At 56.8% G+C, this 13131-nt stretch overlaps 1 protein-coding gene across 1 annotated transcript; it reads left to right on the top strand.

Annotated features, from left to right (window-relative positions):
- Window positions 1-7039: 7039 nt before the first annotated feature.
- Window positions 7040-9390, top strand: LOC311162489 (Krueppel-like factor 15; the record flags this gene model as incomplete). The annotated part of the gene is made up of 3 exons (XM_084220859.1): window positions 7040-7496; window positions 7938-8337; window positions 9216-9390. 3 exons carry the CDS (start codon window positions 7040-7042, stop codon window positions 9388-9390), a joined length of 1032 nt encoding a protein of 343 aa, XP_084076985.1.
- Between the last annotated feature and the right edge of the window lie 3741 nt (window positions 9391-13131).

The following is a 13131-nucleotide window of genomic DNA, read 5'->3' as shown; positions in this document are numbered from 1 at the left end:
AGGGATGCCCAGGCTGTTCTCCTGAGGCTGTTTTCCTGTCCCATCCCTCCAGGGATGACCAGGTTGTTCTCCTGAGGTTCTTTTCCTGCCCCATCTCCCCAGGGATGCCCAGGCTGTTCTCCTGAGGCTGTTTTCCTGTCCCATCCCTCCAGGGATGTCCAGGCTGTTCTCCTCAGGTTCTTTTCCCGCCCCATCCCTCCAGGGCTATCCAGATTGTTCTCCTGAGGTTCTTTTCCTGTCCCACCTCCCCAGGGATGCCCAGGTTGTTCTCCTGAGGTTCTTTTCCCGTCCCATCCTTCCAGGGCTATCCAGGCTGTTTTCCTCACCCATCCTCAGGTTCTTTTCCTGTCCCATCTCCCCAGGGCTATCCAGATTGTTCTCCTGAGGTTCTTTTCCCGTCCCATCCCTCCAGGAATGCCCATCTTGTTCTGGCTCCCAGCTCTGAGTCCCTTCCCGCTGCCAGCAGCGCCCCAGTCCCCCTGGCCAGTGCCATTCCCTGTCCCCAGTGGCCCAGCTGGGACAAATCTGCTGCTGGCAGCTTCCTGCCCCTCCAAGAGGAGCTGGCCCAAGCCAGGAGGAGAGGCTGGATTGGTGCTGGGAGCACACAGACTCCAGCAGAGCCCAGCCTAAATGAGCTGTTTGGGATTATTTTTATTTTTTTTGGAGGTGTGTGGGCAGCCAGAGGCACTTGTGAGGTCGGGCTGGAGGGGGAAATGTTGCTATTTTGGCAGAGTTCTGTCAGCCTGCTCCTCGGCTGGGTGACTCCCCTGCTGTCTGAGCCGGGCCCTCAAAGGTTTGGGATCGTCCCTTTCCCGTCAGGGGTCAGTGTTTTTGTTTTTCATTTTTGTCTCAAATTAAAGGCTGCCAGCCTCCCTCTCCCACACTTGCAGCTGTTCTGGGGACGGATTTGGCACTGCCTTAACCACTTCCAGAAACAGTTTTGGGGTCTGGACTTCCTACCCAGGAAGGATTTGAGACAAAATCCTGGAGCTGGGGAGTGCTGGAATAAATCCCCCCAACCCAAGGCTGAAATCCCCTTTATTTGGGATATTTCTCATGTAAAAGTGAGGAACTTCCCCTGCCCTGATGCTCAAATGCTTTTGATAATTTAAAGTGCCTAAAGTGCTTCCACACTGAGCTTCAGGTGATGGGGAAGGGCTCAAATTCTTCATTTCAGGTGATGAAGGGGTTTGGTGGCAAAGGGCTCAAATTTTTCATTTCAGGTGAAAGGGTTTGGTGGCAAAGGGCTCAAATTCTTCATTTCAGGTGATGAAGGGGTTTGGTGGCAAAGGGCTCAAATTCTTCATTTCAAACCCCCAGGTGATGAAGCAGAGCTAAAGAGAGGGGCAGAGCCAGGGCTTATAATAGGAGATCAGGAGGTTGAGGAAATCTTCACCAAATTGGCTTTTTTTGGTTTCTTTTAAGAAACTTTTTGTGTCAGGATCACACATAAGAGCAGCAATGAATGTTCTGGGCTGGGTTAGAGCATCCCTTGCTTCTGTTACTGATATTCCCTGTGTGACCACAGAATTTCTCCAGGATTTGGTCTTGTCTGGCCACAGGTTTGGGTGCAGGAGCTTTTCTGTTCCTCACGGGTGAATTTGGAAGGTGGAGGAGGAATAAATTGTGTAAATTCCCTAGGGTAGGGAAGGATTGGGTGGATGGATGGATGGATGGATGCTGGTTTTCCTTTTTGAGGTCACATCCTGCCCGTGAGATGTTGTGGTTTATTTATTTGGTAGAGTGAATATTTTGTATATGGCGCGAGAGGAAGGCTTTTATGGCTTTTATTATAAATTTTTATGGAAAAAAAACGGGGGAAAAAAATAAAAAGGTGTGGAAAAAGGGAAAAATGCCTGAACTGGCCGCGGGGGGGCGCCACCACCGCGCGGGGATGGGCGTGGGCGTGGCCAAGGAATGACTGACAGCGCGTGGGCGTGGTCAACGAATGACGTTTTGTGTGGGCGCGACCAACAAATGACGAACCGTGGTGGGCGTGGCCAATTAATGAATGCGGGGGCGTGGCCAGACAATGATGTGGGGGCGTGGCCAGACAATGACGGATATTGCTGGGCGTGGCCAATTATCGAGGGGTTGGCTCGTGGGCGTGGTCAATAAATGACGGACGTGGCTGGGGTGTGGCCAATGAATGAGGGGAGGGGTTGAGAGCCGGGTCCTGGCCGAGGGGCGTGGCCTGGATGTCACTTTTGGGATGGGGATAGGCGGGAGCAAATCAGGGGCGGAGCCAATGAATGGGTGGGGTGTGGGTGTGTTGAGGGCGGGGCTTTAAATGGGGAGGAGTCATCGGGGCGGGGATTAGGGCGTGGCCAGGAACAAAGGGGCGGGATGAGGGTGGCGTAGATGACAGGGTGGGGACATGGGCGTGACCATGGGCACCGAAATCAGCATAATGGGCGTGGCCAGGAGGGCTCCAGCTCGTGATGTCCCGGCTCCGAGCGGCACCGGTGTCCCCGGGGTGTCACTGTGGAGCCACACAGCCGCTCCTTTTTCCCCAAAAAAGCTCCGATCCCGCTCGTCCCGCCGGGAGCGCCACAAACCCCGAGCAGGAGCCGCTCCCGGCTGCTGTCCCCGGGAATTTTGTGACACGGTGCAAATCAAAGCCCTCCACGACTGAACCACGGCAGCCGGGAGTGCCTGAGGATTCTGAGACCTTCCCAAGCCATGAATGAGTATTTATTAATTATTATCAGCACTTATCTGATGCGTTATCAGCAGTACTGTTGAGCTCTGCAAGGCTGTGACCTGGGGTCAGTGACACACAGTGACAGCAGCACCCGGGTCACCCTTTCTGTGCACCTTCAGGGGGTTTTGGTCATTTTGTTTTGGTTTTTGCAAATTTGAAGCCTTCCCCTGGCCCAGGTGTTTTGTTCAGACCCAAAATCTCAGGTTTCTCCCGGAGCAGAGGAGCTTGGTGGGGCTCAGCCCAAAGCCACCCTCAGGGACCCCAAAGCCACGACAAGGACACACCTCCCTCCTTGTGCCATCAGCAGCATCCGAGCACTGCAGCCCTGCCCAAAATCTGCACACCTGGATCCACAGGGGTTCAAAAACCCCCTGCACACCTGGATTTAAATCCTGCCGCACATCTGGATCTCCCTGGACTCAAAACCCCCGGCACACCAGGATCCACCTAGATTTATAACCCCCACCCTGGATCCACGTGAGTACAAAACCCTCCACACCTGGATCCACTTGGGTTCAAAACCCTTCACACCTGGATCCCCCTGGATTTAAACCCCCATTGCACATCTGGATCCACCTGGATTTAAAACCCCCCTGCACACCTGGATCCCCCTGGATTTAAAATCGCCACTTTCGATCCACGTGGGTTCAAAACCCCCCACACCTGGATCCACCTGGATTTAAAATCCCCACTCTGGATCCCCCTGGATTTAAAATCCCCACCCTGGATCCACGTGAGTTCAAAACCCTCACACACCTGGATCCACCTGGATTTAAAATCCCCACTCTGGATCCACCTGGATTTAAAATCCGCACTCTGGATCCCCCTGGATTCAAAACCCTCACACACCTGGATCCACATGGATTTAAAATCCCCACTCTGAATCCAGCTGGATTTAAAATCCGCACTCTGGATCCCCCTGGATCCAAACCCCCCGCACACCTGGATCTACTCGGGTTCAAAGCCCCCTCGCACCTGGATCCCCCCGGATTCCAGCGGCATCCCCGCCCTGCAGGGTCTCTCCTCCTTTTCCCGGAGCGCTCCCGGTGTCAGCGAGCAGCGGCGGGGTGGCGGGATCCCCTCCGGGAGTTGCTCCGGTGCCCGCTGCCCCTCCCGGTGGCTGCTCCCGTGCCAATGGCATCGGCGGCCGCGGCCGAGCCCCGGCGGGGCGGGCCCGGAGCCGCCCCCGGCGGAGCCGCGGGAGCCGCGGCCGGCGGAGCGGGGTAAGGGGCGCGGGGGGGGCGCTGCCGGTGCCCCCCGGGACACCGGGGCAGGGCAGGGAAAGGTGTGACCGGCAGCAGCGGGCTCGGTGTGCCCGGCTCGCCCCGGCTCCGAGCCCCGCCGGGACTGGGGGCTGCGGTGCAGCCGGAGCCTCGCTTGTCCTTGGGATCGCTCTGCGCCGAGGGATCGGCCACGCGTGGCACCGGCTGGGACCGCGGTTTGTCCCCAGAGCTCGGCGAGCCCCGGTTGTGCACGGCGCGGGGGTTCCCGGGGGTTACAGGTGTTTGTTGGCGTTTGTCACCGAGGGGAGCCGTGACCCTCGGCTGCGCTCCCGCTGCTCGGTGCCTGACCTTGGGCGGGGGCCGCTCTCCGTGTGCCCGGGCTGCACAGGTGCTGCTGCTCCCCTGCTGCACCCCGGGGCTCTTTGGGGCTCGGAAAAACCGCGGGGACACAAAGGCCGAGGGAGGCTCGGGAATGGCGCTGCAAGGACACAGCCAGGGCTCGTTTCCTTGCAGCGGCTTTGGGGTGGGTGACAGCGCTGGTGGCATTTTGCAAAGTGGCTTGACGGGGCAGTGACACCTGTGACAAGGGCCTGTTGGCACGGAATGTGCCGCCTCTGCCAGCTGGGGCATCACCAGCGGCCCTGAATGAGACGGGAAACCCTCCCGGAGGAGCGGAGCGCTCCGAGAACCCGCCCGGGGCTGCCCTGCTCAGACCTCCCCAGCCCCGAGCCAGCAGCTCAGCCTCGGCTCCTTCCTGCCCTCCGGTCATGCTTTATTCCCGATGTCAGCTCAGCAGGAGGGGTGTGCTCCGTGAGGAATCCAGAGTTGAATTCAGAGTTGAATTCATGTGCTCCGTGAGGAATCCAGAGTTGAATTCAGAGTTGAATTCATGTGCTTCGTGAGGAATCCGGAGTTGAATTCAGAGTTGAATTCAGCTGTCCTGGGGGCATGCTGGAGGGATGGAGATCCCCGAGCTGCTCTGCAGCAGCTGCTTGGAAAATCAGGTTTTGGGACACTCTGGGAGAGGTAAACAGGAGCCAGGGGGAGGAGGCCTTCCCTGTAAAAAGGGGAGACGGAGAAGAAAAGACAAAAGATCCTGAAACTGGAGTGGAGCTGCCTGGAAGAGGTTGTTCAGAGCACAGATTTGGGCTGCAGTGAAAATGTGACGCCTGGAGGCTGAGATTGGCCTGAGCACCTCCTGACCTCAGTGACAGTGACAGTCCCCTCGCTGTGACTTGTTGGTGCAGAGCTGTGCTGGACATACTGGAAGTGCCCCTGCTTCTTGTTCCCGGCAGGTTTGGCACCACGTGGGGGTACTTTCCTAAGGAGAAGAGCGTTTATATGGCACCCAGAGTGCTCCAAAATTCCCTCTCGCAGGCCCTGAGGAGCTCTGATAACGAGGACTGGCCCGACTGGTTTGCAGAAATCTCATGGAAAAAGTTCTTGAGGGATTTGGACAAAGGTTTTTTTTCCCCTCGAAACTCCAGTTCTGCATTAGACACGAATAGATAGATCCCTGTGCCCTGTGGGTGGTTTGGTGACAGGGACAGGGACAGTGTGTGGATGCTCTGGGGGTCCTTGGGCACCTCCCTCCAGCCCCTGAGCCCCAGCAGGGCCTGGTGGGTCTGTGACAGTCACCAGAGACCTCCTGAGCACACACAGCTCCCACCTGGACACGCTGAGCCCCATCTCAGCTGTTGGTAAACCTGGGGTTTGTGTCCTCAGGGGCCCTGGAGGTGACCTGGGGAAAAGGGAAAAGGGAAAAGGGAAAAGGGAAAGGAAAGGAAAGGAAAGGAAAGGAAAGGAAAGGAAAGGAAAGGAAAGGAAAGGAAAGGAAAGGAAAAAAAACTGTGAGTGCAGCAGACAGGCCAAGGGCACCATCAGGAGGAGTCTTGGGGACACCTCTGCTGTGGCTTTAATCGGTAATTCTGCCTCTGTTTGTAGCGAGAATCAAAGAATTCCCTTTGTTTAGGCCCAGCTTTGCTCCAGCCAGGCTGAGGCGCTCTCTGAGCCGTGCCCGAGGCTGGGCAGAGCTGCCCGGGCGGGGCTGTGGCGGGTCCGGGCACGGCGGTGCCCCCGGGCACGGCTGAGCATCCCCGGCGCTGGCTCGGAGCTGGCTCGGTGTTACCTGCGCAGGTAGGCAGCTCCGACCCAGCCCTGTCTGTGTCCGGGCGTGCTCCTGCCCACACCTGCAGCGTGGAGAAGCCCCGGCAGCCTCTCAATTAACAGATGACAATTAACTCCTGGCTAATCGGGAGTCATCCCCTGCGCGGATGCCCTCCGGCGCGGGTGGCACAGGGAGGGGTGCAGGGTTTCTTTGTGTGTTTTCACCTCCAGAAGCTCCCCAGAGAAGTTTGCTCCTGGGGGGGCTCTGCCTCTTTGCCCGAGGAAAACGGTCAGGCCGTGTTTTTTCAGCAGCAGACTCTTTAAAAAACAAAGGTGGCTGCCAGGTTCTGCTGTTTTCTTTTCAGTGCACAGCCCGGTTTTGGTAAAAGGTTGAGGTTTGTGTGTTTGTTTTCTCCTTTGGAAATGTTGGGAAAATTTATCTACAAACAGCAGAGGTTATGTCCAAAAAGGAGACAGAGGAGCCCTTTGACTTTATTCCAATAAAGGGAGAGGCCATGGGGCATTCCCCTGGGATCTCTCACATTTTTGGAGGATGCAGCCTCCTTTTTATCCCAATTTCCCTTCTCTCTTTCCCTATGGCTGAGGAACTTGAGAGGTTCACACTTCCCAAAACACCTGATACAAAAGATTCCCCTCTAAAGTACAACCCTCCCTTTTCATTTTTAATTCTTACAGAATTTAGGTTTTTTTCCCCTCGCCATTGTTTCTTTCATCTCTCAATGTCTAATTTCATTTATCAGCAAACCTGAAGTTTATTTGTAAAATCAAATCTCTTTTTCCATTCATCAATCAGTGGAATCCTTCCCATTGTTTCTCTTCTCTCCTGGTGCTGGTTTTATCTCCCAGCAACTTGTTTGCAAAGACAAATCCCCCATTCCTCTCAGAAATAACCTCGCTGCTGTTCCTTTGCAGATGAACGAGGCCTTCCCCAGCTGAGCCCTCCCAGCGGCTCCTGAGCCAAGAGCTGCGCGTGGGGAGGCACCAAATGGTCTCTGTGAGCTGCCAGGACCTGCCGCCCTCCCTGCCCGGCCCTTCCCCGCTCCAGAGCCCGGCCAGCGCCCCGCAGCGCAGGATGCCACCGTCCCTTCTGCCAGGACACGGCGGTGACAGGACACACGGCCACCCAGAGGGCCCCGGGCACGTCCTGGCGGGCGGTGCCGGCCACGCCGAGGGTGCCAAGGAGGAGCCCCCCAAAGCCCAGCTCAGCGAGGCTCAGCCCAGGCTGCCGGAATTCTGCCCCTCGCAGCGCTTCATCCCCACGCTGGAGGAGATCGAGGAGTTCCTCAGGGAGAAGGCAGAGCTCCCCAGGGATGGGGCAGGGGAGCCTCACCCCCAGGGCTGGCAGGGGGAGAGCACAGCTGAGCTCGGCTCTGGGGCGCTGCCCATCCCCAGAGCGCACGAGGGAGGAGCAGGACACATCCCAAACACTCTGGGGACAGCTGGTGACCCGATGGTGGCCACTGGTGGCCATGTGGTGGCTCCTGGTGGCCAGGAGGTGGCCACTGGTGACCCTGTGGTAGCTCTTGGTGACCAGGTGCTGGCTGCTGGTGACCAGGTGCTGGCTACTGGTGACCAGGTGGTGGCCATTAGTGACCAGGCAGTAGCTGCTGGTGACCCTGTGGTGGCCACTGTTGGCCATGTGGTGGCCACTAGTGACCAGGTGGTGGCCACTAGTGACCAGGTGGTGGCCGCTGGTGGCCCTGTGGTGGCCGCTGGTGACCCTGTGGTGGCTATTGGTGACCATGTGGTGGCGGCAGGTGACCCGGTGCTGGCGGCAGGTGACCCTGTGGTAGCTATTGGTGACCCTGTGCTGGCAGCAGGTGACCCTGTGGTAGCTATTGGTGACCCTGTGGTGGCGGCTGGTGACCCTGTGCTGGCGGCAGGTGACCCAGTGCTGGCGGCTGGCAGCATCCCCGTTGTCCTGCAGCTCCGTGCCCTCCCCGTGGACAGCGTCCCGGCCCCGGCACGGCCCGGGGGTGTCAGGGTGGCCCCGCTGCTGCTCAGCCTGCGGAGCCCAGCCCTGCCCGTTCCCCCCCAGCTCCAGCAGCGCCCCGGCAGCGTCCCGGAGCAGAAATTCGTGCGGATCGCCCCTCTGCCGGGGGCGGCGGGCCCGGGGGACGCCCCCGGGGACCGGCGGGGCCGCCCTGCCCCGCTCCGCCTGCACCGCTGCTCCCAGCCGGGCTGCGGGAAGCGCTACTCCAAGAGCTCCCACCTGAAGGCTCACCTCCGGCGGCACACCGGCGAGAAACCCTACAGCTGTGCCTGGCCCGACTGCGGCTGGAGGTGAGCGGGTGTGATATAGATAAATTAGGAATAGATAAAAATAAATTAGATATAAATATTAAATAGATATAATAAATAAATATAAATAAATAAATCAAACATTGGCACATGGGGGAGATACCCTACAGCTGTGCCTGGCCCGACTGCGTCTGGAGGTGAGCGGGGGGCTCCGGGTGCGATAGAGATAAATTATGAATAGATAAAAATAAATTATATATAAATATATATAATAAATACACATAAAATAAATAAAAATAAGTTTAAATAAATCAGAAATTGACACACGGTGGAGAAACCCTACAGCTGTGCTAGGCCCGACTGCGGCTGGAGGTGAGTGGGGGGCTCCGGGTGAGGCAGAGATAAATTATTAATAGATAAAAATAAATTAGATATGAATATATATAATAAATACACATAAAATAATAAAAATAAGTATAAATAAATCAGAAATTGACACTCCATGGAGAAACCCTACAGCTGTGTCTGGCCCAACTGCGGCTGGAGGTGAGTGGGGGGCTCCGGGTGTGATAGAGATAAATTATGAACATATTAAAATAAATTTTATAGAAATAAATCTAATAAATAAATATAAAATATTTCTAACAAATAGATATAAAATAAATATAAACAATAAATATAAAATATAAATATTAAAGAAATATTAAAGAAATAAAAATAAATATAAATTATAAATATAAATATATAAATTAATATACTTAAATAAATATAAATATAAATAAATAAATGAAAAATTAAAAAAAAAAAAAATACAGTACTACAAATTAATGCAACACAACTTCCCAGCACAACACACCCAGTATTCCTTTTAATATTTGCAGAGAGCCAACCATACATTCTGCCCTTTTCCCCTCCTGCAGGTTCTCCCGCTCGGACGAGCTCTCCCGCCACAAGCGCTCCCACTCCGGGCTCAAGCCCTACCAGTGCTCGGCCTGCCAGAAGAGGTTTGCCCGCAGTGACCACCTGGCCAAGCACCTGAGGATCCACCAGGGCCAGCCCTGCAGCCCAGGGACGCTCCCCGGGGGCAGCTCCTGACTGCCGGGCACGGCGTGGGCTCCATTTCCACCTGGCACAGGGGGGCAGCTCTCGGCTGCTCACGGGGCAGTTTCTGTATTTGATCCACACCCAATCCTCCCTCCAGGAGATCTCTGCTGTTAATGGCCATTAATTATTAATTATCTTCTCTCCATGGCCAGTGAGTGTCCCTGCAGGGCTGATCCAATTCCATCATCCCATGGGGAGATGCTGTGCCCAGGGGAGGAGCCAAGCATTCCTACCTGGATACAATCTGGGATTTCACACATTCCTACCTGGATACAATCTGGGATTTCACACATTCCTGCCTGGATACAATCTGAGATTTCACACATTCCTACCTGGATACAATCTGAGATTTCACACATTCCTACCTGGATACAATCTGGGATTTCACACATTCCTACCTGGATACAATCTGCCCTGGCACAGCACAGCAGCCTTTGCCCCCTGCATTCCCAGAGGAGCAGCTTTCTCCTGCCCTGCATTCCCAGAGGAATTCCAGGCCCATCTTCAGCAGCCCTGCAGCTGCAGAGGAAAACTCCCCCCTTGTGCAGGATCCTGCTGCAGCAGAACCACAGCTGGCACTGCAGGAGGGCTGAGCCCCCTGGGATGGGACTGTGACACCACCCTGGGACTATGCCACCCCCATGGGATGGGACTGTGCCACCCCCCTGGGATGGGACTGTGCCACCACCCTGACACACAGGGAGGCAGGGACTGCTCTGACTCTGGCAGAGTTTCATTTTACTACATTGTTTATTTTGTTTTTATTTTCTTCCCTAATAAAAACTGTTATTCCTGCTCCCATACCTTTGCCTGAGAGCCCCTTAATTTCAAATTTATAACAGTTAGGAGGGAGAAGTTTTACATTTCCCATTTCAGGGGAGGCTCCTGCCTCCCTCAGCACACCCCTGTCTGTTCAAACCCAGACACGGCAGGAGTTAATTCCTGCTGCTCATCCCTGCCAGCCCAGGATGGGGAACAGAGCAGAACCCGCTGCTGAGGAGGGGGAAACGACTCCCGAGCAGACAGGAGACTTTGTTGTCCCTCTTTTCAAGGGTGATGATGCTCCCAAATTGTTTCTGGCCCTGCTGTTTGAAATACAGGTGATGGAAATCAGTGTGGATTTGGGGTGTGTGTAGGAACGTTGGGGGCACACTGTAAAATGGGAATTAGGTGTTTTAAAATCCCAGAATGGTTGGGGCTAGGATGGATTCTAGAGCTCCTCCCGTGAGCAGTGACACCTCCCGCTATCCCAGGGTGCTCCTTGGATGCTTCCAGGGATCCAGGGGCAGCCAGGGATTCTCTGGGAATTCCATCTCAGCCCCTCATCATCCTCACAGCCAGGAATCCCAAATCCCATCTATCCCTGCTCTGGCAGTGGGAACCTTTCCTGGGTGCTGTCCCTGATGGAACGGGGATGGATGGGGGTCTGAGCTCTGGGGGCTGCAGCAGATATTGACACTTTGTCCCTAAATCTGCTTTTTTTTCATGCTGGTGGTTTCCCACCTGGCTGGCCCTGGCCACCACGGCTTGCCAACATGAGAGGGACAGCAGATGGATTTTGTGGAGCCTCAAAGCAACCAGGAGAACAGCCAGAAGCACCAGCCAAGCCCTTTCCAGCCCAGAAGGACATTTCCAAGGGGACATGTGAGGAGCCTGGAGGAGCTGGGAGCTCCTGCCAGGGGAGCAGAGCAGCTCCAGGCTGCTGACGTGCTCCTCCTGTTTGCCTTGGGGTTAATTAAAGTCCAGCTCCCCCCTCGGTGCCAAGTCCCCGAGCTACTGCAAACATCTGGGAGGGAAGGAGGCGCTTGTACAAACACAGCTCAGCGTCAGGAGCTGCGGCAGGGCCGGCGTCCTTTCCCCCTGGCTGTGCCAGCTTGTCTCGGGCTGGTTTCTTGTGCCTGCAGGCTCGGAGCCGGGCTGGGCTCGTGCCCTCCCACTGATGCCCCGATGCCCTGGCAGGGCACAGCTCCACGTGCTGCCCTTGAGCTGCTCTGCAGAGGAGAGCTGGGCTGTGCCCAAAACACAGCGGGGAAATCAGCTCAGCTCTTCCCCATGGCCTGTGGAGGGCAGGTTGGGACAGCAGAGATTGAAGACGTGTGGCCAGGTGTGACAGATGTGACAGGTGTGACAGCTGTGCCAGCTGTGCCAGGAGGCGCACAGCCCAGCTGGGGGTGATGCTGCAGGACCAGCAGCCAGCTCAGCCCGAGCCTGCTTTGGGCTGCCTGTTGTTCCAGAGGCTTTGCCTGGCTTGGAACTCACTCCGTGCCCCCTCTGCCATGGGGTCTGTGCCCAGGCCCTCTGTGCCAGCCTGGCTCAGCTCTCTCTGTGCCCCTTTGCTATGGGGCTCTGTGCCCAGCCTGGCTCAGTTCTCTCTGTGCCCCTTTGCCGTGGGGCTCTGTGCCCAGCCTGGCTCAGCTCTCTGTGCCCCCTTTGCTGTGGGGCTCTGTGCCCAGCCTGGCTCAGCTCTCTGTGCCCCCTTTGCTGTGGGGCTCTGTGCCCAGCCTGGCTCAGCTCTCTGTGCCCCCTTTGCCATGGGGCTCTGTGCCCAGCCTGGCTCAGCTCTCCATGCCCCCTCTGCCGTGGGGCTCTATGCCCAGCCTGGCTCAGTTCTCTCCGTGCCCCCTTTGCCATGGGGCTCTGTGCCCAGCCTGGCTCAGCTCTCTCCGTGCCCCCTCTGCCATGGGACTCTGCCCAGGCCCCGTGCCAGCCTGACTCACGCCCGTCTCGTGCTTTTATCTGCCCCCTTTGCTGCTCTGCCTGGCTCCAGACGCTCTCCCGGCTCTCCCTGCTCCTCCTGGGCCTGCCCCATCCTGCCTCCCTCCGCTCCCCGCCGCAGGCAGTGCAGAGCTGGCAGAGCTTCCAGGTTTTGGGGTGAGAAGGTTTGGGGTTCATCCTCACTCCAAGGCCCTTCTCTATGTATTTGCAGGGCGGCAGGCAGGAAGGGGGAATGGGAAGAGTGGGAATAAGAGGAGAGGAATGGCAGGAGTGGGGATGGAAGGGGAGGGGATGGCAGGGGGGGATGGCAGGAGTTGCGATGGCAGTAAGGGAACGGCAGGAGGGGATGGCAGGGGTTGGGATAGCAGGATTTGAGGTGACAGGAGGGGATGGCAGGGGTTGGGATGGCAGGAGGGGATGGCAGGGCTTGGGGTGGCAGTAAGGGAATGGCAGGAGGGGATGGCAGGAGGGGATGGCAGGAGGGGATGGCAGGAGGGGATGGCAGGATTTGGGGTGGCAGGAGGGGATGGCAGGATTTGGGGTGGCAGGAGGGGATGGCAGGATTTGGGGTGGCAGGAGGGGATGGCAGGATTTGGGGTGACAGGAGGGGATGGCAGGATTTGGGGTGGCAGGAGGGGATGGCAGGGGCTGGGGTGGCAGGAGCAGCATCCTGGCGCTGCAGCCAGGGCTGCCAGGTTGCTAAGCAGAGTTTTGAAGAACTCCACGCAGGCAGCCGGAGCTGGAGCAGGGCAGGACGTGGGAGAGCACAAAGAGGAGCTCAGGCGCTGTTGCTAAATTTGCAGCTGGGGCTGTGGGGAAAGCAGGAGCAGCAGAGCCCTCCCTGCCTCCCTCCCCGGCAGCACGAGTGACAGCAGTGACATCCCCGGGCTGCCCACGTGGAGCTCGTGCTGGCTGCTCATCCTGCAGGATGAGCCAAGGGCCACTGCAAATCCTGCTTCAAAGCCCCTCTGGAAATACAGCCCTAAGATGGATCACAGCATTAGGGGGTTCTTTCTT

This window comes from Fringilla coelebs (assembly GCF_963513975.1).
Source record: "Fringilla coelebs genome assembly, chromosome: 23".
Classification (NCBI taxonomy): domain Eukaryota; kingdom Metazoa; phylum Chordata; class Aves; order Passeriformes; family Fringillidae; genus Fringilla; species Fringilla coelebs.
Note: the sequence above shows the minus strand (reverse complement) of the source record. Positions and strands in the feature narration are given on the sequence as shown.